The 24,995-nt window shown below is 34.2% G+C and overlaps 1 protein-coding gene across 3 annotated transcripts in view; it reads left to right on the forward strand.

Moving 5' to 3' along the window:
• The window catches only part of IFT74 (intraflagellar transport 74), an 88,614-nt gene extending 64,261 nt beyond the window's left edge, over window positions 1-24,353 (forward strand). For 2 of the 3 annotated variants that reach the window (XM_015544923.2, XM_042964706.1), the window contains exons 14-20: window positions 1,487-1,540; window positions 3,575-3,672; window positions 4,488-4,614; window positions 17,987-18,150; window positions 18,696-18,821; window positions 22,449-22,509; window positions 24,046-24,353. In XM_015544923.2, coding sequence (XP_015400409.1) covers window positions 1,487-1,540; window positions 3,575-3,672; window positions 4,488-4,614; window positions 17,987-18,150; window positions 18,696-18,821; window positions 22,449-22,509; window positions 24,046-24,164 — 749 coding nt within the window. In that variant the 3' untranslated portion in view covers window positions 24,165-24,353. The remainder of the gene's footprint in view (window positions 1-1,486; window positions 1,541-3,574; window positions 3,673-4,487; window positions 4,615-17,986; window positions 18,151-18,695; window positions 18,822-22,448; window positions 22,510-24,045) is intronic. The other variant, XM_042964707.1, reaches the window with a different exon arrangement.
• The last annotated feature ends 642 nt before the right edge of the window (window positions 24,354-24,995 follow it).

The following is a 24,995-nucleotide window of genomic DNA, read 5'->3' on the forward strand; positions in this document are numbered from 1 at the left end:
AGGAACTTCCTTAGGAATCTCTGGTCTATGATTCTCACCATCTTTGCTAGATATCATCTTAATAACGGTTTTTCCAAAATGCTAAAAATTGACTGACTCAGATGAAGAAATTGCAGATTGATGCAAGCACAAACTTATGCTTTCTCTACCTGGGACTCTGAGAACACAGGGCTGCAACTGTCTCACTAGTCCAGGGAAATAGCAGTGTGCTTCTAAAACTCATTTTTTGTTACGCTGAAAATCCTGTTGTCATAAAATAATCATGATCCACCTCTATAACAGTCCCTTTATGCAGCTAAAGTGTCCAATTTCATCCATTTATTGGGGTCTTAGATTTTTTCCCTTTTAACATGTCTTTCACATATATTAAATGCAACACATCCAGACCTGCTGTAAGCAATTTCTTCCTAAACTTGCTTCTCTTTTCAGTTAATAATATGACCATGTCCTCAGTTGCCCAGGCCGGAAACCTGGGAGTCCTACAAAATCAATTCACTCTGGCTCTTAAATGTCTGCAACAAAAATCTGCTTTCCATCCTAACTGCCACTGCCCTACTCCAGGGAACCTTCATCTTTTACCTGGATTACTGTGACAACCTCCTAAACTGGTCATATTGTCTCCAAAATTTATTTCCCTTTTATTCACTCAACCAGAGATATTTTTCAAAAATGCAAATTGATCATTTGATTCCCCTGCTTAAAATTCTTTAGTAATTTTGCCATTGTCCTTAGGTGAAAGTCCAAACTTCTTTATATGTGTCTTTTAAGATCTCTCATCACTTTGCCTTCTCTTTGTGCCACTTTTTCACTTCACATTTTCTGCCTCTGCCATACCGCTCTGTCACTTCCTTGTTCACTTTGAAGTTTCTGTATTTGCATTGCTTTGACTTTGAACCCCTTCTCTGTTTCAACCAGGTGACTCCTATTCATTTATTCTTTATATAATGCAGATTACTTCTTTAGAGAAAATTTCTGCGAATTCCTTAACTAGGTAAGTTGTCCATATTCTGTGCTCTTATAGCGTCCTTTTTCATGAGGTAGCACTTAGTCCATTCTAATTACATGTTCAATCTTTAGATTTTAAATTCTGTGAGGGAGCTGACTTTGCTGTTTTTGCTTCCTGTTGTGAGTTATTCAAAGATGGAATGAACTTCTGTGGGAACTTATGATTCCCATCACCAGTGGTGTTCATGTGCAGGTTGAATAGCTCCAAGTTGGGACTGAAATAGAGAACCATTGGAAAGCTTTTAAGTCCTTTCCAGTCAGGAGATTGTTTTTTCCAAATAGTCAAACATAAGTATATAGGTATTGAAAAAGATTCTATGTTAATATAAAAGAATGTCACTGAATTGAAAATAATGAATTTTCAGTAACTAATGGTCACTGAAAAGTGACCATTGGTATATAGAGAACCTAAGAGATATTTTATATTTAGAACACCATCTGGAGTTTGTGAAATTGATGTTATATTTTGTGTCTCTTATAGGTGAAATGAATCAGAAGTACAAGGAACTAAAAAAACGAGAGGAAAATATGGACAGTAAGTGGTCATCTTATTGATATGAAAATATTCTCAGGTATCTGTTCATTTATACCAAATCAGAGATCTCGTTTTGGGAAGATACAGTAGCTAATAATAAATCCAGGAGTGTGGACATTCAAAGCATTTGCCTTGAGGAATTAATAAATATCAAGCAGAGCTTAGGGATGGGTAGAGAATTTAGAAAGGTTTTGTATATTTGTGTGTATGAGTATTTTTAGGTTAGGGATAGATTCTAAAACTAGCGTTTACATTAATTGTATAGAGACCACTTATTGATTGAATGTTGAATGTTCTCTTTTACATGCTTCACTGCATTCATCTTTAGTGTCTTTCACCCTTTTTTTTTAACTCTTTATAATACTTCTCTCATTATATATCAGCCCTTACCTCAGATTTTGCTACTTGATTCTGTCACTGATGGTAGTTTTGGTAGCCTTCTGTTGCAACTTCTAATTTACTTTTTAAAAATCTTAACTTTGTAAGTAGATCATCACTTAAAATTGTGTTGTACATTCAGAAATTTTTCAAAACTAATATTTATTATTGGTTTCCTTTTTTAATAATCATTTTACTAGAATCTGAAGTTTTATAGGTCTGATGTCAATTGTTAGCCTCATCGAAGCATGCCATAAAGTAGTAATTGCTAATTCTGATTTAACAATATCCCAAAATTTCTTTAAAATCTCAGCAAGTACCAAAAATTATCTCAAAATTAATTCATTGTTTCATAATAGCAGTAAAGTTGTTTTTAGCTTACTGTAAGTTTTTATTTTGGGGAAAGCCATAGAATACATTTTTAAGAATATAAAAAAGAGTAGGGGCCCCTGGCTGGTTCTGTCAGTTAAGCTTCCGACTTCGGCTCAGGTCATGAACTCACGGTTTGTGTGTTCAAGCCCCTCATCAGGCTCTGTGTTGACAGCTCGGAGCCTGGAGCCTGCTTTGGATTCTGTGTCTCCCTCTCTCTCTGTTCCTGTCCCGCTGGCTTGCTCTCTCTTTCTCTCTCTCTCTCTCTCTCTCTCTCAAAAAATAAATAAAGATTAAAAAAAAATTTTTAAGAATATAAAAAAGTAAATTATGTACTCATTCTATAAGACAAGAGAAGGAGGATTTCTTAGAAACTATTTATAATGTGAATAAATTATTAAATTTATTTAGTTGAGATTAATGCAACATTATAAGTAAAATACTTTCAGATAAAATATTTATTAGTAACTACTCTCAGTATTGAAATTAGTGACTAATTGTAAATATTAATAATTATAGATCAAGGAGATCCTATGTAAGAACAGATTTTTTTCTGTTCTTCTTTATATCAACTATTATTTCTGAGTAACTTTTAGTTTACTTGTATTAAGATCACAACAGTTAAGCTTTAAAAGTTTGAAAATAAGTAGGGGTGCCTGGGTGGCTCAGTTGGTTAAGTGTCTGACATTGGCTCAGATCATGATCTCATGATTTGTGGGTTCAGGCCCTGAGTCAGGCTCTGTGCTGACAGCTCAGAGCCTGGAAACTACTTTGGATTCTGTGTCTCCCTCTCTCCCTCTTTGCCCTCCCTTGCTCACACTCTGTTTCTTTCTCTGTCTCAAAAATAAACATTCAAAAAACTTTTTTTTAACTGTGAAAATATGTAGAAATGTTCTTTTTCAATAATTTAATTACCCTTGAGTTAATAAAAGATGAAACCGTGCCTTAAAATTGACTGTGACATAGGGGAAGGGAAGAAAAAAACAAGATAAAAAGAGAGGGAGGCAAACCATAAGAGACTTGAAAATACAGAGAACAGACTGGGGGTTGCTAGAGGGGTTTGGGGTGGGGGATGGGCTAAATGGGTGATGGGCATTAAGGAGGGCACTGGCTGGAATGCACACTGGCTGTTATATGTAAGTCATATGAATCACTAAATTCTAGTCCTGAAATCATTACTGCACTAGCTTTGAATTTCTAAAAAGTACTGTTAAGACCTACAAATCAGAGTTTATATAGTATTAACTATATTAACAGTAACTTCTCATTGTAATTTTGAATCTGTAGCTTTTATTGAGACTTTTGAGGAAACTAAGAATCAGGAACTTGAACGGAAGGCACAGATAGAAGCCAACATTGTTACACTTTTGGAGCACTCTAGTAGAGTAAGTACCATGTGCCTGTCTTAGTGCTCTCATTATTTTTACTGTGATTACCTTTCCAAATACAGTTCAGAAAACACAGTGGTTCACAATGGCATCTGCTCATTTAATCTGTTTCCTTTAAATTCCCTTGATTATTATTTTATTCCTTTAATTTGTGTATTTCTAGCAAAATTCAGCTAAGGACAGTAGGGGAAAGGGTAACATGTATGATGTCAGTGTTTAGCAGTAAGTGAGGGACTAATTCAGAGTAATTATTAATGATTTTCTTCCATTGTTGATGTGTTTAAACTTAGAGAAGGAATGCTTGCACAGATAACTTCAAAATCTACATGTTATAATGGAAAATGTTGATATATTTTTACATTGTAATTTGTACTATAAATAGAAGGTATTCTTTTCTTGTAATACTCTTTAAGAGTATATGATACCAAGGAGTATCTTCATTTATTCAAAAAAAAAAAAAAGTTTTTTGAGCAGCTACTAATGAGTGCTAGCATAGAAGGAAAAATGCACAGTTTCTTTTAAATATTCTAAGTGTCGTAAGACCCCCAAATAGTTCTTATAATAGTGTAGTTGAATTTCTTCTACAGTGAAATAAAATTCAGAATTACTTCTTTTACATTTGCTTTAGTCTCTCCATATTGAGAAAACCTGACTTTGAATCTCACTATACTCTTATAAACATACATGAAGCATATATAATGAATGATGTATTTCAATTCACAACATCTAGTCCCTTAGCAGTGTTTTCCAAGAGTTTTCTTGAAGAGTTAAATTAGTGTAGTTTTTCTATTTTTATTTCTCTACAAATACAGAATATAAATCGTATGAAACAGATATCCTCTATCACCAATCAAGAGCTGAAGATGATGCAGGATGATCTCAATTTTAAATCTACTGAAATGCAGAAGTCACAAAGTACAGCTAGAAATTTGACTTCAGGTGAGAAAACATAGATTTTTATATTTTCCATGACAAATTGAAACTTTAAAACTTTAATACTATTTCATTTGATTTTTTTGAAAGGCTGACAATATAATATATGATTGCTTATTGCTCCAGTCACTTATAGACTCAGAATTGTGTGTGACTTTTCACATCAACTTAATAGTATTTCATTGGGGCATTCTGATTCATTTTTAACATTTACTGAATATTTGTTCTATGCCTGTGCTATAACATGTGTATGCAGAGATTTAAAAAAAAAAGTCCGGTCTCTTTCCTCAAGGAACTTTGAACTTGGTGGAATAATGACAAACAACTAAAATATAATGAAACAGTACTATGATAGAAGCATAAGGAGCAACCCGACATTGGGTTCATATCCACCCGCCCCCCCCCCCCCCCAGAGAGGTATCCTAGAGGAAGTAATGTTTTAATTATAATTAGTTTCAGCCATTATGACTAACATGGTATTAGAGCAACACTCTCCACTAGACATGTAATGCCAGCCACATATATAATTTTAAATTCCCTATTAAAAAGAGGTGTATGAATTTTAATAATATATTTTATTTAATCCAGTGTATCCAAAAGAGTATTGTTTAAACATGTACTCAGTATAAAAATGATCCATGAGATTTTGCAGTCACAGTCCATCTCAACTTGGGACTAGATAGACATAGTCGAAAGTTTAAAAGCGATAATTGGCCAATGGCTGCCACTTGGGCAGTGCAGATAGAGATTAAAAACTAATACACAAAATAGATTTTAAAGTGTTTAGGATAGGATGTCAACTATACTCAAAAGACAAAAAGTTTAGGATAAAGTCAAAATTTGTATGGAACCTTTGATTTTTAAGCTAATAGATTCTAACTGTGGATATGTTTTATGCTGGTATGTGGTGACTTTGAATTAGCTATGTTTTTATTTGTCTACTTGGAATTACACTGGCAGTTAGTAAAATTACAAGGAATAAAGAATTAATATTTACTAATGTAAAAATGTTGAGATTCTTGAAATGGAATAAAAGATCTACAGTATTCATTTATCTGGAATCCTAAGGTCTAAAAGCTCCTGGCCACAAAGCCTAACCTGACCTGAACTGACATGAGGCTATTTATAGTCTTTAATTATCCTACCTAATATGACTGTTCATACTTTTTGCTTCAGAAATAGCCAAGTACTTGATGACAGGATGCTGCCTTAGACCCTGCTATGGGAGTTCTATTATAATCATTATATGTGCTGTATCATTTTTTTTAAATCTGAAGAATTCTGCATTCTAAAACACAATAACCTAGGAGTTTTTTTAATAAGGATTATAGACCTATAAGTGTATACCGCATGTTATTCATATATAGTTGAATTTAGAATGATGATATAGTTGGACAATTATCGTTATTTTATACATTCAAGTATATTTTATCTGTCCAGATTTGTTTAGAGTTTGTTTGCTCTAGCTTTACTTGTATATCTGAATATATACTAAACAACTAGAGGAGGTACATTCTACATGTGACTTATACCTGTTATTGGTTTAACTATCAGAATTTTTAAAATTGTGATAAAAAACACAGAACACAAATTTGCCATCTTAACCATTAACTGTAGGCACAGTGTTGAGCAACAGATATCTAGAACTTGTTCATCTTACAAAACTGAAACTTACACCCATTAAACAGCTGTCCATTTCCCTCTCAATTTTTCTCCTCTGCTAGCCATATTCTACTTTCTGTTTCTATAAGTTTGACTACTTTAAATACCTCTTATAGGTGGAATCATGCAGTATTTGTCTCTTTGTGAATGGATATTTTACTTACAATGCCCTTGAAGTTCATCAGAGTTGTAACATGTAACAGGGTCTCCTTTTTTTAAAGGCTAAATAATATTCTATCGTATGTACATACTATACATACATTTTTTTATTCATTTGGTGATGGACATTTAGGTTGTTTTACCTCCTGGCTATTGTGATTCATGCTACAGTGGACATGGGTGTGTAAATACCTCTTCGAGATCTTTTCAAATATGAGTATTTTTACATCTAAATTTTCTTTTTTCTATAAGGTAAAGAATTTTATCTTTAATTGTTCCATCTAGGAAATCTCTGTTTTGTGTTTTAGACTATAGTTTTAAGGCTTTCATTTATCTATTTTCAATTTTAATTTGAAAAGTGTTTTACTCCTTTAAGCTATCTTTGTAAAATGGCTGTTAAGAAACATACATTTTTTAAAAAGATAAATATCAGTACCAGGTAATGAATTCAATTATAAGGACTTTGAATTCCTTTCATACTTTTATACTTTATTCTTTACATTTTCTTTTAAAAACTAGCCATTATATTTTCTCCAGTGATGTAGGGTTGAAAAAGAATGAGAGCTGGCTTCAATTTTATTCAAGTTTATTACTATGATAAGAATTTTACTGAAAACTTTCCTTATTAATAATGGTTTGAATTTTTTGGCCTGTACAATTAGTTGCATTTACTCAATTATTTTTAAATGTTAATTTAAACCAAGCATATAAATGATTTTTCCTCTCTTAATACTATCCTCCACATGAAGTTTCTTATGTCTACAAATCACCATAAGAAGACTATAATATTCTACTTCACCTTTCAGAGATAATGAATTTTATATTCCCTTTTGTGAATTGCCTCCCCTTTTGCTCTTGAGTTTATGATTGGAAATCACCTGATTTTCTTAGTGTACTCTATTTTTTAATGGAACAATATTATTCTCACAGGGGAAAAAATTATTTCTTGGGAGAGTAAAAAAAATCTTGATTATAATGGCTTGTGGCCCTCCAAAGTGTCACTGTACAATTAACAGATATACATTATATCTGTACTATAAAAGTTTCATGAGAGAGCAGTGATAAGGGTAAAAAATTATCTACAAAAAGCTCCATAGGGGGACAATAATGGAAAAAAAAAAAAAAAGACTGCAAAACAGTGCTGTATTGCATGAGTAAAGAGGCAAGAAATCTGTCAGCAATAGTTTTTATTTATATTTTTGGAAAGGAAACTCCAAGGAATAAACAAATGCACTGATGGCAGAATATTTCAGAAACATTTCCCCATGTCAAAGTGGTTCCTTCTGAGATTTTGCTACTATGTACACACTGCTTAGTAAACTTTGCAACTTCATAGCATATCAGAAGGAACTAGTCTGCATCCTCTTCCTGTCTCTTCCCTTGGAGAAGTTTTTAGCTTTTCAAGGGGACCCGCTGTTAAAGGAAGATAAACTTTACCTCATACCAACCAAGCATTTTCTCCCTTTCTCTAGAAAAAGCAGTTTCTATAGCTCCTAAATGTATGTCCCTAATATATCTTCAAATTAAACCTGTAGTTAGAGTTCAGTAACATTTTCACTGAGCACTCAAAATATACAAGCTATATACTTTTCCTTTTTGAAGCATTGAAACATCATAAGCCTCCGGGACTTTGATTCAGCACTTTGGTTTTCATTTTAACTGTTTCCAACCCTAGTAGAGATATGAGTGGAACAAAACAAAACCCATCCCACAACATTTAAGTCCATGTATATATGTATGTTTTTTTAAGGATATATATGTCAGTATGACTGAGGCTTGCGACTCTTAAAGGGACAAAAGGAAATGCTCAAATTTAATTATACCAACTTAAATTTGGTTGGTAAAAACCTCCTCTTTTAAATCATTGTCTTTTGAAGACTTTTAAAACTATTTGATATTTTAGGCCCTGTGATCATTGTTATGGAGGCATTCAGTTTTTTGAACATGGTATTTTTACTATAATGTCACCTTCCACCTATATTTTAATCCATAATCTTTCTAGTTTTATAGGTAGAGGAAGAAAGTTTAATATTTAATAGCAGCTTTGTATTTGATTTTTCCATTAGCGAATCTATAGATAATACAACTCAATTACAAGTAAATTTTGCTAAATTTTATATGAAGAAACTAACTTACTAATTGCCTGACCGCATATAAGGAAGACATCCTGGTAAGAGGGCAACTCAATGCCAAAATACATGCATAAACTCTATTCAGATCCTAATCTGACCAGTGAACTATGTATGCATTGAGTAAACTTTAAGGAACCTAGGAAAAAGTAGCAGTTAAAAATTGAAAGAACTGCATACATAGATTTTTTTACATGCTGTCTATACTCCAAAGGAGAAAAGTTTAGAATTTTGGTTTAGCAAAGTTTATTGCTCATTTAATAAAAATCAATACTTTCCAAAGTAGTACAGCATAATCCAGAATCTCTACAACATATCACTTAAAGTTTCCATTGTACTATAAAACTTACTAGATATGTCAGCAAATTAGGAAGATGTGAGTCAAGGGGAAAAGCAATCAATGCACACTGAACCAGAGGTAATCCAGATGTTGAACAGAAGATTTTAAATGTTTATAAACATATTTAAGGGTTTAAAGGAAAATAAAATCATAATAAATGAAAAGATGGAGAATACCACAGAGAAAATAAAAATTACAAAAAAGAACCAAGTGGAAATTCCAGTATTGAAAGTATAACTCAAATGAAAAATTGATTGAATGACCCTAATAGAAGATTGAAGTCCGCAGAGTCAATCAACTTGAAGATTTAAAAAAAAGATCTAATCTGGAGAAGAAATAAAAGTGAACAGAGACTGTAGGAGTGCCTGGGTGGCTCAGTTGGTTAAGTGTCCTACTCTTGATTTCGGCTGAGGTCATGATCTCACAGTGTGGTTTGTGAGTTTTGAGCCCCACATAGGGCTCTGCTCTCTCAGCTCAGGATTCTCTTGGGATTCTCTCTTTCTCTCCCTTTTTCTCTGCCCCACCCCTGCACACACTCACTAGTGCACGTGCACATTCTCTCTCTCAAAATAAATAAACTTTAAAAAAAATGAACAGAACTTAAATGTTCTGTGGGTCAGTTTCAGACAGTCTGAAATACATGTAATTGAAATTCCAGAAGGAGTGGAGGGACAGAGAATGGGAGAAAAAAGATAACTGAAGAAATAATGGCTGAAAATTTCCCAAATTTGATTAAAAAAAAAAAAAACAAAACAGTATCTAAGAAGCTTATTGAACCTTAAACAAGATTGATATAAAAATCTCTTAACCACATCATACTACTAAAATGCAACATAAAGGAAAAACAATGAAGGTGCCAGAGAAAAATAATATATACATAGAGGGAATAATACATCCCACTCTAAGATTAAATTTTATCTTGTTTTATTATAAAAATCTTTCACCCCTAAGTCTCTAAGTAATAAATGGAATATGTTCACATTTGGCTTTTAATACTCTGAAATACCACCATATTTTTCTGAGGCTATTCATATTCTACCTTGTAATAGAGGTAGAGTGAAAGCTAAATGTTCAAAGGTGAAAGTATATCACTATGTATGCCTCTATCTACAAACAAGTAACTGCAGGATGTTTAGGATTATTATCATACCCTGGGAACACAGGAGAGAGGAAACTAGCTTAGCTAGGTTTGAATTCAGATATCTTCATTTGATGTGCATATTATGTATTGCAGTTCATTTTATTTTTTTATTTTTTCAAATCAGAAGGTCTTTGTCTTTTTTTTTTTTTAATGGAATTTATTGTCGAATTGGTTTCCATACAACACCCAGTGCTCATCCCAAGAGGTGCCCTCCTCAATACCCATCACCCACCCATCCCTCCTTCCCACCTCCCATAAACCCTCAGTTTTGTTCTCAGTTTTTAGGAGTCTCTTATGTTTTGGTTCCCTCCCTCTCTAAACATTTTTTTTCCCTTCCCCTCCCCCATGGTCTTCTCTTAAGTTTCTTGGGATCCACATAGGAGTGAAAACATATGGAATCTGTCCTTCTCTGTATGACTTATTTCACTTAGCATAACACTCTCCATTTCCATCCATGTTGCTACAAAAGACCGTATTTCATTCTTTCTCATTGCCACGTAGTATTCCATTGTGTATATAAACCACAATTTCTTTATCCATTTGCCAAAGCAACAGAATACACTTTCTTCTTGAGTGCACATGGAACCTTCTCCAAGATAGATCACATACTGGGTCACAAAAACAGCCCTTCATAAGTATACAAGAATTGAGATCATACCATGCATACTTTCAGACCACAATGCGATGAAGCTTGAAATCTACCACAAGAAAAAGTCTAGAAAACCTCCAAAAGCATGAAGGTTAAAGAACACCCTACTAAAGAATGAATGGGTCAACCAGGCAATTAGAGAAGAAATTAAAAAATATATGGAAACAAACGAAAACGAAAATACAACAATCCAAACACTTTGGGATGCAGCGAAGGCAGTCCTGAGAGGAAAATACATTGCAATCCAGGCCTATCTCAAGAAACAAGAAAAATCCCAAATACAAAATCTAACAGCACACCTAAAGGAAATAGAAGCAGAACAGCAAAGACATCCCAAACCCAGAAGAAGAAGAGAAATAATAAAGATCAGAGCAGAAGTAAACAATATAGAATCTAAAAAACTGTAGAGCAGATCAATGAAACCAAGAGTTGGTTTTTTGAAAAAATAAACAAAATTGATAAACCTCTAGCCAGGCTTCTCAAAAAGAAAAGGGAGATGATCCAAACAGATAAAATCATGAATTAAAATGGAATTATTACAACCAGTCCCTCAGAAATACAAGCAATTATCAGGGAATACTATGAAAAATTATATGCCATCAAACTGGACAACCTGGAAGAAATGGACAAATTCCTAAACACCCACACACTTCCAAAACTCAAACAGGAAGAAATAGAAATCTTGAACAGACCCATAACCAGCAAAGAAGTTGAATCAGTTATCAAAAATCTCCCAACAAATAAGAGTCCAGGACCAGATGGCTTCCCAGGGGAATTCTACCAGGCATTTAAAGCAGAGATAATACCTATCCTTCTCAAGCTATTCCAAAAAATAGAAAGGGAAGGATAACTTCTAGACTCATTCTATGAAGCCAGCATTACTAACCAGATTCCTAAACCAGACAGAGACCCAGTAAAAAAGAGAACTACAGGCCAATATCCCTGATGAATATGGATGCAAAAATTCTCAATAAGATACTAGCAAATTGAATTCAACAGCATATAAAAAGAATTATTCACCATGATCAAGTGGGATTCATTCCTGGGATGCAGGGCTGGTTCAACATTTGCAAATCAATGTGATACATCACATTAAGAAAAGAAAAGATAAGAACCATATGATCCTGTCAATCAATGCAGTAAAAGCATTTGACAAAATTCAGCATTCTTTCTTAATAAAAATGCTCGAGAAAGTCGGGATAGAAGGAACATACATAAACATCATAAAAGCCATTTGTGAAAAGCCCACAGCTAATATCATCCTCAATGGGGAAAAACTGAGAGCTTTTTCCCTGAGATCAGGAACACGACAGGGATGTCCACTCTCACCGCTGTTGTTTAACATAGTGTTGGAAGTTCTCGCATCAGCAATCAGACAACAAAAGGAAATCAAAGGCATCATAATTGGCAAAGATGAAGTTAAGCTTTCATTTTTTGCAGATGACATGGTATACATGGAAAACCCGATAGACTCCACCAAAAGTCTGCTAGAACTGATACATGAATTCAGCAAAGTCACAGGATACAAAATCAATGTACAGAAATCAGTTGCATTCTCATACACTAATAATGAAGCAACAGAAAGACAAATAAAGAAACTGATCCCATTCGCAATTGCACCAAGAAGCATAAAATACCTAGGAATAAATCTAAACAAAGATGTAAAAGATCTGTATGCTGAAAACTATAGAAAGCTTATGAAGGAAATTGAAGAAGATATAAAGACATGGAAAAACATTCCATGCTCATGGATTGGAAGAATAAATATTGTTAAAATGTCAATACTACCCAATGCAGTTCCATTTTAGTATCCATTTTTGAATTTGCTCTAATCATGTTTTACTTTGCTGCTTTTTTTTTAAATTTTTTTTTTTAACGTTTATTTATTTTTGAGACCGAGAGAGACAGAGCATGAACGGGGGAGGGACAGAGAGAGAGGGAGACACAGAATTGGAAGCAGGCTCCAGGCTCTGAGCCATCAGCCCAGAGCCTGACGCGGGGCTCGAACTCACGGACCGTGAGATTGTGACCTGAGCTGAAGCCGGACGCTTAACCGACTGAGCCACCCAGGCGCCCCTCATGTTTTACTTTGATAGCTATAAGAAAAGTAAAACAAAGAATGATGTCTGGGGAAGCCTGAATAGCAAAACTGAGCAAATGTTATGTTCCTCTTTTCATAGCTCACTGTTCCTCATTGAGGCATCTTTTTGGATCATTAAGTAACATTTGCTGTCTTAAATATGAACCTTTCGTAAACATGATAATAATATCACTCAGCGCCAAAGCCTGACTGGTTGTGTGACCTTGGACAAAATACCTTTCTAAGCTTCAGTTTCCTCATAGCATACCTCCTAAGGCTGTTATGAAGTAGAAGAGATAACATATAAAGTCAGGCACATTTCAGGTACTCAGTAATATTGGCTCCCACCATACCTTTCTCTCACATTGAAAAAGGACTTTTAAATTCAGAACCACAATATTTAAAAGTCTCTGAAATAGAGAAGGTAGATATTATAGAATTCTGTTGAGAACAAAATATTTTTGGAGCTGCCTGGGTGGCCCAGTTGGTTAAGCATCTGACTTCAGCTCAGGTCATGATCTCACAGTCTGTGGGTTCAAGCCCCACGTCAGGCTCTGTGCTGACAGCTCAGAGCCTGGAGCCTATTTCAGATTCTGTATCTCCCTCTTACTCTGCCCCTCCCCACTCGTGTGCATGCACGGGCGCTCTCTCTCTCTCTCTCTCTCTCTCTCTCACTCACTCTCAAAAATAAATAAACATTGGGGCATCTGGGTGGCTCGGTTGGGCATCCGACTTCGGCTCAGGTCATGATCTCATGGTTCTTGAGTTCAAGCCCTGCATCAAGCTCTGTGCTGAGAGCTCAGAGCTTGGAGCATGCTTCAGATTCTGTGTCTCCCTCTCTCTCTGCCCCTCCCCTGCTCGCACTCTGTCTCTCTCAAAAATAAATAAACGTTAAAAAAATTTTTTTTAATAAATAAACATTAAAAAATAAAAAAAACCAGTATTTTTTAAACATTCCCTTCTTATTGTAATTTGTATTCATTACAGAGAATTTTGGAGATACAGAAAAGCATAAATAAAAACTTTTTAAATATTAAATTCCCACTCTCAAATATTTATGACTATTAAAATGTTGGTATTTATCTTTCCAAATGTTGGTATTTATCTTTCCAGTCTTTTTTCTTTTCTTTTTAATAGTTTTTAATTTTAATCCCAGTATAGTTAACACACAGTGTTATATGAATTTCAGGTGTACGATTTAGTGATTCAACAATTCTGTGCATTACTCAGCACTCATGGTTAAGTGCACTCTTTAATCCCCATCATCTGTTTCACCCATCCCCCTACCCACTTGCCCTCTAGTAACCATCAGTTTATTCTCTATAGCTAAGAAAGAGTCTGTTTTTTTATTTCTCTCTCTTTTTGTCTCTCTCTCTCTCTCTCTCTCTTTCCTCTTTTCCCCTTGCTCATTTATTTTGTTTCCTAAATTGCCCATATAAGTGAAATCATAATGTATTTATCTTTCTCTGACTAACTTATTTCACTTAGTATATATGCTCTCTAGCTCCATCCATGTCATTGCAAATGGCAAGATTCCATTCGTTTTTATAACTGAATAATATTACATTGTGTGTGTGTGTGTGTGTGAGTGTGTGTGTGTGTGTGTATATATATACATATATACATATATATGCCATATCTTCTTTATCCATTCATCTATCAGTGGACACTTGGGTTGATTCCATAATTTGGCTGTTATAAATAATGCTGCAGTAAACATAGAGAAGGGTGCATGTATCCCTTTGAATTAGTGGTTTTGTATTTTTTGGATAAATACCCAGTAGTGCGATTACTGGATCATAGGGAAGTTCTATTTTTAACTTTTTGATGAACCTCCATACTGTTTTCCATAGTGGCGGCGCCAGTTTGCATTCCCAACCATAGTGCACAAGGGTCCCTTTTTCTCCACGTTCTTGCCAATACTTGTTGTTTCTTCTATATTTATTTTAGCCATTCTGACAGCTGTGAGGTGATATCTCATGGTAGTTTTTGCATTTCCCTGATGATGAGTGATGTTGAGCGTCTTTTGCCTATTGACCATCTGTATGTCTTCTTTCAAAAAATGTCTGTTAATGTCTTCTCCCCATCTTTAATTGGATTATTTGGGGTCTTTTGGTGTTGACTTGTATCAGTTCTTTATATATTTTGGATACTAACCCTTTATCAGATATGTCATTTGCCAATATCTTCTTCAGTCTTCTTCAAATATTTCATCTTGGCAAAAAAGAAACCTCTCCCAAGTATTCTCTGCCCAGCTCTCATCCCTCCCTTTCTGAGGTTTCACTGCCAAAGTTTTCAAAACCTTCCTCTCACTCTTGGTCCCATTTTTTTTCTTTCTATGAAATCTATTCTCAGGAAATACATCAAGGTTTTCCTGTCCAGTTAGTACAACTTGTATTTTGCAGTCTTTTTTTTTTTTTTTAATCTCTAAATAGTATTCTGCATTACAAACCACTCCTTTAGTCTTGAAATGTCTTTTCACCATGGTTTCATTTTTCTTTTACTTCTTTGGTCATTTCTTATTCTCCTTTATAGGCTCCCTCATGTCAATTTATTCTTTTAAAAATAGGTTCTGTCATGAATCCTTTTCCCTTGATGATTTCAACTACACCCATAGTTTCAAGTGCTATGTGGATGATTTCAAAATAGTTATCTTCAAATTTCTCTCAGGGCTTTAGACGCCCGCATATATCTATACATGTCCTGTTTACTATTTAGGTGTTTCTGAGGTAACTCGCACAACATATCCTAAGTTGACTTGAACCCTTCATTTCATTCCCTCCTACAAACAAAAGTTTAGACTTCCATCTGCCTCCCCAACCATCAACTCCTTTACCTTTAAGTTAGAAATGGAACTCTGCATTGACTCCTCTTGCTCAACCACTGTATCCAGTCAATTGCCTGTTTTGTTAACCCCAAATCCCTAATATCTCTTGAGTCCCTCCACATCTCCCCTGTATTTTTTCCTCATTTACTTCCATGTGACATAACTTTAGATTTCATATATATAGTTGTCTTTTACTGGAATATAGGTTCTATAAGGATAGGGATTTTCATATGCTTTATTCATTGCTGTATCCCCTCTGCCTAGAAGTTTGCCTGGCACACAGAAAGCACTTAATAAATATTGCTTAATGAAAAAAAAATCCCCAAAGTGTTAACACCAGTCTAAGATTTCTTATGTAGATCACTGAATCAACATTTAACTGGTCCTTCTGTATGTTAGTAATGTTTTTCTAATTAATTGTCCACATTGAAACCAGAGTGAACTTTCTGAAATTTAATTATGCCACAATTTGATTTGAAATTCATCGATTACTTACCATTGCCCTTTGGATAAAGTTTCTTTTTTTTTTTTTTTTTTTACTGTTTTTATTTTTTAAATTTTTTTTCAATATATGAAATTTATTGTCAAATTGGTTTCCATACAACACCCAGTGCTCATCCCAAAAGGTGCCCTCCTCAATACCCATCACCCACCCTCCCCTCCCTCCCACCCCCCATCAACCCTCAGTTTGTTCTCAGTTTTTAAGAGTCTCTTATGCTTTGGCTCTCTGCCACTCTAACCTCTTTTTTTTTCCCCCTTCCCCTCCCCCATGGGTTTCTGTTAAGTTTCTCAGGATCCACATAAGAGTGAAAACATATGATATCTGTCTTTCTCTGTATAGCTTATTTCACTTAGCATCACACTCTCCAGTTCCATCCACGTTGCTACAAAGGGCCATATTGGATAAAGTTTCAATTCCCTTTTTTCATTTATAAAGCCCTTCATGAACTGAAATTCTTCCCACTTTGAACTTTGGGTCCTAATCATACTTAACTTTTATTATTTGCTTAGGTGTACCTCGCTTTCTCACCTCTAAACTTGGCATATATTGGTTGTGTTGCCTGGAGCACATTCACTTCTTGGTTTGGTGGATTCCTAATCCTTAAGGCTTCACTCAGTTAAAAGGCATATATTTAGAGAGTTCTCTTAGTCCCATATGCTCTTATGGCACTCTGTATTACTCTTTTCATGGTAGTTGTCTAACTTATTGTAAATGCTTACTTTAATATCCTGGTTCTACCTCTAGAATATAGCTCCTTGAGCAAAATCAATGTCTCTGTTGATCTCCATATTATTCTTAGCACCTAGCACATAGTAGATGCTCAATACTTTTGCAATAAAGAATGAGACACACACTCCCTCTTAAACACACATATATTTATAGTCAGTCCTCATTCATGATTCTGTATTTGTGAAATTACTTACCATAATTAATTTGTACCCCAAAATTAATACTTGTAGCACTTTAATGATCATTTGTGGACATGTGCAAAGTCAGGAAAAATTTGTATTGCCTGACATACATTTTTCAGTGGAGGTCAAATAAGGCAACACGCTGCCTTCTTGTTTTAATCCTCATACTGTGAACAAGTATCCTTTTTGTGGCATATTTGGTGCCACTTTTTGCCACAGTTTTATACTTTTTGTTGGTGATTCTCCTGTATAATATGGCTCCCAAGCACAATGCTGAAGTGTTGGTTCGTGTTCTAAGCCCACTATTCCTAAGAATATTGTAAGGCAATGTGCCTTACAGAGAATATGTGAGTTAGGTTAGCTTTGTTCAGGTATAAGTTGGCCTTGAATTCGTTATATATTAAATAAGGTATGTTTAAACAGAAACACACACAAAACAAGGTTATGTATTAGTTGATGGATGAAAATATTGTGACCAGGGGCTCTCAGGAACCTAACCCTGTATCACCCATGGGAGCAAATGATTTAGTATTTGCTAACCTAGTATTTATAGTAACTTTATGGAATATAACTACCATAAGTAATGAGAATTGACTGTATATGTAGGTACAAAATTTTGCTACATATATATGTATATAAATATATAATGTTTCCTAATTTGCTTTCATGCCCGTATTAAAAATAATGGGTCTCATAATATATGTTATATTATTAAGTAAGAAAAAAAAACCTGTGTGTTCTTGAATGTTTGTGTGAGAATGGAGACAAGTATGTTGTATATATCAGGTTATGTTGGTTACCTGGAGGAAGAATATTTTTTTTCTTTGTAATTTATCTTTGTATTGTCTCGTTGGTTGTAATGAAACACGTTTCTTTTGCAGGTACTCTGTAAAACATGATTTTTAATGGTTGCATTTTATTTGTCTTTGTGAAAGGAATAAAGTTTTGACTATGGTTTTGAATTTTTTTATGTTTCAGATAGTCAGCGTCTACAGTTGGATCTACAGAAAATGGAGCTTCTGGAAAGTAAGATGACTGAGGAACAGCATTCTCTGAAAAGCAAAATTAAGCAAATGACAGCTGATTTGGAAACATATAATGATTTGCCAGCTTTAAAATCATCAGGTGAAGAAAAGAAAAAGGTAAATGGTGACAGTCTTACAGAATTATGATACAAATGTTTTTTTTAACAAATTAATGTGTATGTAGTTTATAGAATTTACTATTTTCAGTTGATTATTTGATATATAAGCTAAGAAAAAAATAAAGATGTTTACATATGTAGTAGGAATTTAGAGAGATACAAGTTTTAAACAAAAGGCAAAAGCGAGGGATAGAGCATTTCAACAGATATGAACTTTGTTAAATGCAGGTCTGATTATGATATTTCCCTACTTAAGACTTTATTATTAGTGGCTTTTCTTTGCTATTTACATTAAAATAAATTATTTAAATTAAATTAAATTTGGTTGGATAAGAACATATATATAGCAGCCTTAATACAGTTAATACTGATTTCACTTATTATAACTCAAAAGGTAATTTTACAAACAAGTTTTAGAGTAATTATAATCTTGGTAGAATTTAACCAGACTATCACTGAAATTATTTAAGTAGGAAATAATTTACATAGGCTTACTAGATATTCACTGAAGTCTATTATTTACTTCCATTTGGATCTATCTAGAAATTACATCAGGAGAGAACAGTATTAACAACCCGTAGAAATGCCTTTAAGAAAATAACGGAGAAGCTAAATGTAGAGTATGAGACGCTAAAAACACAATTGCAAGAAAATGAGACACATTCTCAGGTAAAAAGAAAAAAAAGACTGAAGTTTATTTCTGTTTTTAAACTGTCTGTCCCATGTTCTTAATCTATATTTCCACCCCAAAACAATTTTTTCTTTAAGTTGTTTTGTTTATCTTCCAGACTTTCTGGTTTTGAAGATAGCCAGACTGTGTACAGTCTCCACTCAGAAGTGAATTTACTTTTGCTCTTCTTCTATAAGCCTATATTGAAGGGCACTCTGTTCTAGGCCCTGTTCTAGGCATAGCTGTTATGATAATAGCTTTTAAAAATTTCAAAACTCAAGCATTTTGAATGGAGAAACTTTGCTAAATCATAAAAACCACAAATAAAGAAAATAAACCTTAATGACTAATATCTCACAGAAGAAATAATTCTTGTCCTTTTTGTGTAGGTCCTTCTAGTCTCTGTGTGTATGTTATATGTACACACACTTTATACGTACACATAAGTATATGTGTATTTCTATATATTTAAAGAAATGGTATCATATGGTACATATTATTTAGAAACTTGTTTCTAATAAGCACTTTCCCTTGTCAGTAGATTTTTAAAAAATACGATTCTATATGATATTTGACTTCATGGATATAATTTTCGGAAGCAGTTCCATATTGTTGCACATTTAGTTATTTTTAGTTTTAAAACTGTTTAATGCTGTAAAAATCAGTCCTGTACTTGAACTACTTGATTTACATTTCTGATTATTTACACAGGATGCATAGACAAGCCCCCTTTTCATATCATTCATCCTACTGACAGAGTTACCTGAACACTGTCAGAAGTTTTTTAGATTAAGTGCCCTGTCTGAGAGGATAGAGATGATTTCTGTCTCATTCACTTTCTTCTTACACTGTGCCAGGGGTTTGCACATAATAGGTGTTCAAAAAGTATTTGTTGGAGGCTTAAATGAAGCATGTGTGATGTGTACAAAATCAGTAATTATGGTCTGATAGGGATTGATCATTCTCATGTCTAATTAGTATACACACATTAGGAATTTGTAACTATGATTTATTGACACTAAATGCATGAAAAATTATTCTTTTCTTTATTTGGTAATATGATCATGATAGGCAATCACTGTTAATATTTTGGTATAATATCTTTGTAAACTTTTTCCTGTGCAGTTCTATACCCATTTTATATTGTTTTTCCAAAAATCAAATTCTATGCATATAGTCTTTAAACATTAATTTTCTCACTTAAATATTTCAAGATCTTTTTTTGATGATTTTTTATGACAGCTATATATGGATTTACCATTTTAAAGACAAAGATATACCTTATATTCTTTTTGAAAGGGGTGGAGTCTCATCAGAGTTTGCCACAACTAAAAGCTTAGAAATCACTAATTTTTTTACTCAAATTTATCAGTTATTGTGTCTCTACTTCATGATGTACAGGTCTAGATATAGATTTGTAAGTGGCACAGTTATCCTAGGCTGTTTAGAGTGGGGATGGATGCTGAAGAAATGCAAGAAAAAGTTTATGAGGCTATTGTCTTAAATGGTTCTTAGGAAAAAATATTGATATACTTAAGGAGGAAAACACCTGACAAACACAATTTCTTAGACCCAGTCAGTGGCTACCTTGTTTATTCCCACATCAAGTACTAATCATATACTTAACACCATATACTGGTAACAGGAATTCATAACATAACTCACAATTTACAGTCCTTCTCTGTATTATTTGTTGCTTTTTGAGAATCCCTACTGATCACATAAAATCTGGTCCCATTATCTTTCACAACTGTTTTCTTGAAAACTTTTTTGACACCTATAAATAATTTTCATAACAGACTTTTTTGAGGAATGGCTATTATTTACTTGATATCATTTAAACAATATTCATACTGAAACAAACTATAAAACTCTTAGTAGAAAACATAGGGATAAAGCTCTCATGGGGCGCCTGGGTGGCTCAGTCGGTTAAGCGTCCAGCTTCAGCTCAGGTCATGATCTCGTGGTCCATGAGTTTGAGTCCCATGTTGGGTTCTGTGCTGACAGCTCGGAGCCTGGAGCCTGCTTCAGATTTTGTTTTCTCCTCTCTCTCTGTCCCTCCCCTGCTTGCTCTCTCTGTCTCTCAAAAATAAATAAACATTAAAAAAAATTTTTTTAAAGCTCCTTGACATGAGTCTTGGTAGCAGTGTTTTGGTTATGATACCAAAAGTTGAAGTAACAAAGGCAAAAATAAATATGTATGCCTAATCGAACTAAAAATCACAGCAAAAGAAACAATCAAAATGAAAACAACTTACAGAATGGGAGAATATATTTGCAAATCATATATCTGATAAGGGGTTAATATCCAGAATATATAAAGAACACACAACAGACTGTTTAATTAAGTTGTAGGGAAAAAAAAGATTAATGCTTCAAGATATCCTCGGAGGTTTAAAGGCGAGTCACTAAATACACATGTATAATATAGAAGGAAGTTGACCTTCACATAGTGTTGCTTTTATAGCATTATTCATTTACCACTTAAGAGGTCTGCTGCATTCTAAGAAGGCCACCTCTTTGTATGAAACAAAGAGGAAAAGTTTGGTACTTGACTTTGCAAAAGGTTATTAGAGATTTATTGCCAAAAATGCTGACTGCTTCCTTAAGTTCATCTTAACTTTGAGTTCCCAGCTGGGGAGCTATATCTGATTTAATAGTGTTAACTCATGGCACATACAGTTTATACAATTAATTAGGATTTATCATAATATTTAGATTTATCTCTTTAGAAGAAACAATGAGATGGATGCTACCTTAAGACTGAACATATGCCCTTAAAATAATTTTAACATGAGAGTAGAAACAAATATTAATGCTGCTTCAGTTATCAGATTCTTAAAAATGATCATTACCTCTTAGAAATGTCCATGCACAATGTTATTTTAATGTTTCATTTTTCAGACAGTCTTTTGCTTAGGAAAAGTACTATGTGCATCTTAAAAAAGAAAGACCATAACCCAGAGTTACAAGGTTAATTAAATCAGAAAAACAATTTAATTCTATAACAGTAAAATTGTCTTCTGAGGAAGCAACCATCAATATAATATCCACATTAGTTTCCTGTTGATGCAGAAATTATTGTAACAGCGCCAGCTTTTTACCAACCCTCTTATAATCTTCACACTGCAGCTCTGCTCTTATCACAGCTTGTGGAATTGGACAGGAAATTTAGCCCTGGAAATAAGGAAGTTACTCCTATATAGTTGAACCTTTGACAGTGTTAGAATATATATCACATTTGTGGCATTAGACTTCCAGATTTCAAGGAGAGATTCCCATTATGTCCTATTCTTTTCTTTCTAGTTCTTTTAGGAAAGGGAAAAAATCATAAATTGTCTTTCAGTTGGCACATTCATTGGCATAATAAATATTGTAAATGCTTTCCAATTAAAATAAACATATAGAGTAAAACCTGTTGTCAAATTCAACATTGTGTTTATTAATGTATTTACGGTTGTTTAATCTTTTCTAATTTTCTTTTTTGTGTACCATGGCTTTATCTCACTAAAATGCAAGGAGTTGATAAGACTTAAAATTGGATGTTTTTTTCCTTATCCTCTTAAAAGGGTGTATAATTGTTCTGAATATGGGTACTGTTTAACATTGTTATTTTGTGTTTTTAGCTTACAAATTTGGAGAGGAAGTGGCAACACCATGAGCAAAATAATTTTGTGATGAAAGAATGTATCCTTTAAGAAGCTGCAAATGAACTTGACTAGGTGATTTTTTTTCCTAGGAATTTCTTTAAAGGTTGAAATGAAATGAAATTTAACATACATCTATCAAATATCACTGAGCCAAACTATGTGGGTCATAAATGAATAAGAGTTAGTCTCTAGTCTACAGTAATTAGGGTATGTCTGTACCTTGGATATCCGGGCAGGAGAGGGAGGTAAACCGAATAGTCTCCTGAGAAATTTGACCTTCAAGCTCATTTGTGTTTCAGGCAATTCAACCTCACGTTTCTACTAAGGTGGAACTTATATCCCATCTTCTTACTTATCTTTTTGTGCTACTATATAGGAGAAGGAAACAGCTACTGAGGGCATGTGTTGTGAAGTTGTAAGAAACGTTTCCCCAAAACTTATTTTCAGTTCCCTTCTTTGACCCATTAAGGACATCTCTGCTTGGAAAAATAGCTCCTGACTCATTGGTGGTATAGATTCTCCTCTAGGAAACTGCTGAACTTTAGCTCAGGGCAGCATGGATCCCAGCTTATCTCCAGATGAAATACCCCAGGAGCTCTGTTCCCACAATAGGGCAACTTGGTTTAAAAGCAGAAGACTCCCAGGGTGCCTGGGTGGCTTGGTCCATTAAGCGCCTGACTCTTGGTTTCAGCTCGGGTTATGATCACAAGATCAAGCCCCATATCAGGCTCTGGGCTGAGCATGGAGCCTGCTTGGGATTCTCTCTCTCTCTCTCTCTCTCTCTCTCTCTCTCTCTCTCCCTCCCTCCCTCCCTCCCTCCTTCCCTCCCTCCCTCCCTCTCTCTCTGTCCCTCCTTGCGTGCTCTCACTCCCCCTCTCTCAAAATAAATAAATAAACATTTTTTTAAAAAAGAAGATTCCCACACACAATATACTTTAGTCCAGCCGTCTAGTTTTATGCAACACAAAGTAGGCGATTTTGAAATACAGTGAAGTCTAAAGACTTCTGAAATTGTGAGGTACTCTAGAGAACATGGTTCTTCTGAACATTCAGCTGTTTTCAGAACAGAATTAGATTGAGATGCATAACATATTAACTATAAAAAAACTTTTATAGTATAAGTGTACTTTTTTTTTAGAGTTAAATATTTTTTTTTAATGTTTATTTTTGAGAGAGAGTGTGTGTGCACACATGAGCAGGGAAGAGGCAGAGAGAGAGAGGGAGACACAGACTCCAAAGCAGGCTCCAGGCTCTGAGCTGTCAGCACAGAGCCCAATGTGGGGCTCAAACTCATGAACTGCAAGATCATGACCTGAGCTGAAGTCGGATGCTTAACTGACCAAGCCACCCAGGTGCCCCTGTAGGTGTACTTTTTTGAAACAAGTTTTGCTTGGCCTTTTAGGTTTTAAATGATCTTAATCTACTATATTTTTCCTATATATTCTAATTGTGCTTTTTCTGTGCTGTTTTCAGTTTTCAATAAGAAAAATACCAGTATGAATTGGTTCCTTCCAAAGCCAAAATAGATCACTATTTTTGTTGATCAGTGTTCTCCCTTAACTCATGTAATTAGTTATAGCAACCAAGAGTCAAGAGAGTGATTACCAGTCAATTATGAAGACTGTGACCAAGCAGATTGCAGAGTACAATAAAAACCTTGTGGACGCTCTACATAGCATGAGCAGAAACTGAGTCTGAACCAACTGCAAGTCTCTGTAGTAGTGTCCTCTAGATACTAAACTTTGGACAAGCTGACTGAAAAAAAATAGCTTACCCTTGAAGAGTTTTACCTAAAATGTTTGAGTGCTATAATTTTTGTGACTGCTTTGAAGAGTGTATTTTAAATAGTATAATAGTTCAATAAAAAGTTTTTACATTAAAGTATCTTTTTATGATATTTGTATTTGTTCATGTGGGTGATAAAAATGTCTCAAACAACCTAGAGATAAACTATAAGTGGCCATTGAGATTCATTTTAGTTGGTATAATCTGTCCATGGCAGCAAATGACATCATTTTTTTTTAATATACCATCTCTAGGGGGGGATACAAGGAATGTGATTCTTATTTAGCATATATATCAGTCTTGTCAATTTTTGCTTCTAGAAAAAGTAAGAATAGAAGGGAGATGTTTAGCTTTGAGCTTTATTTCTCAAATAGGGTATATTGATGTATTTTCGGGAATATAGGGTTGCAGGTAAATATATTAACACATTTTTTGTATATCAGTTATCCCTAAAGATTCAGAAGTAAAAACTTTAACCTTTGCATTTTAAAAATATTTTCTAACATGTATATGCTAGGAAAAACATGAAGTTTAAAAGAAATGTTGCACTTATGGCTGTTACTGTTCATTGCCACTCTGGAGTATACATTCACTCTTTTGGACTAGAAGTAGATTAATTTGTAAGCATTGCCCAAACATTTGAAAAGAAAATCTAGAAGAGGTAGATTTGTATAGTATAAATCTGGGAGACATTACAGTAACTAAAAATGTATCCTGTCTTGTGGTCAGGAATTAGTT

This window comes from Panthera tigris, chromosome D4 (genome assembly GCF_018350195.1).
Source record: "Panthera tigris isolate Pti1 chromosome D4, P.tigris_Pti1_mat1.1, whole genome shotgun sequence".
NCBI lineage: Eukaryota > Metazoa > Chordata > Mammalia > Carnivora > Felidae > Panthera > Panthera tigris.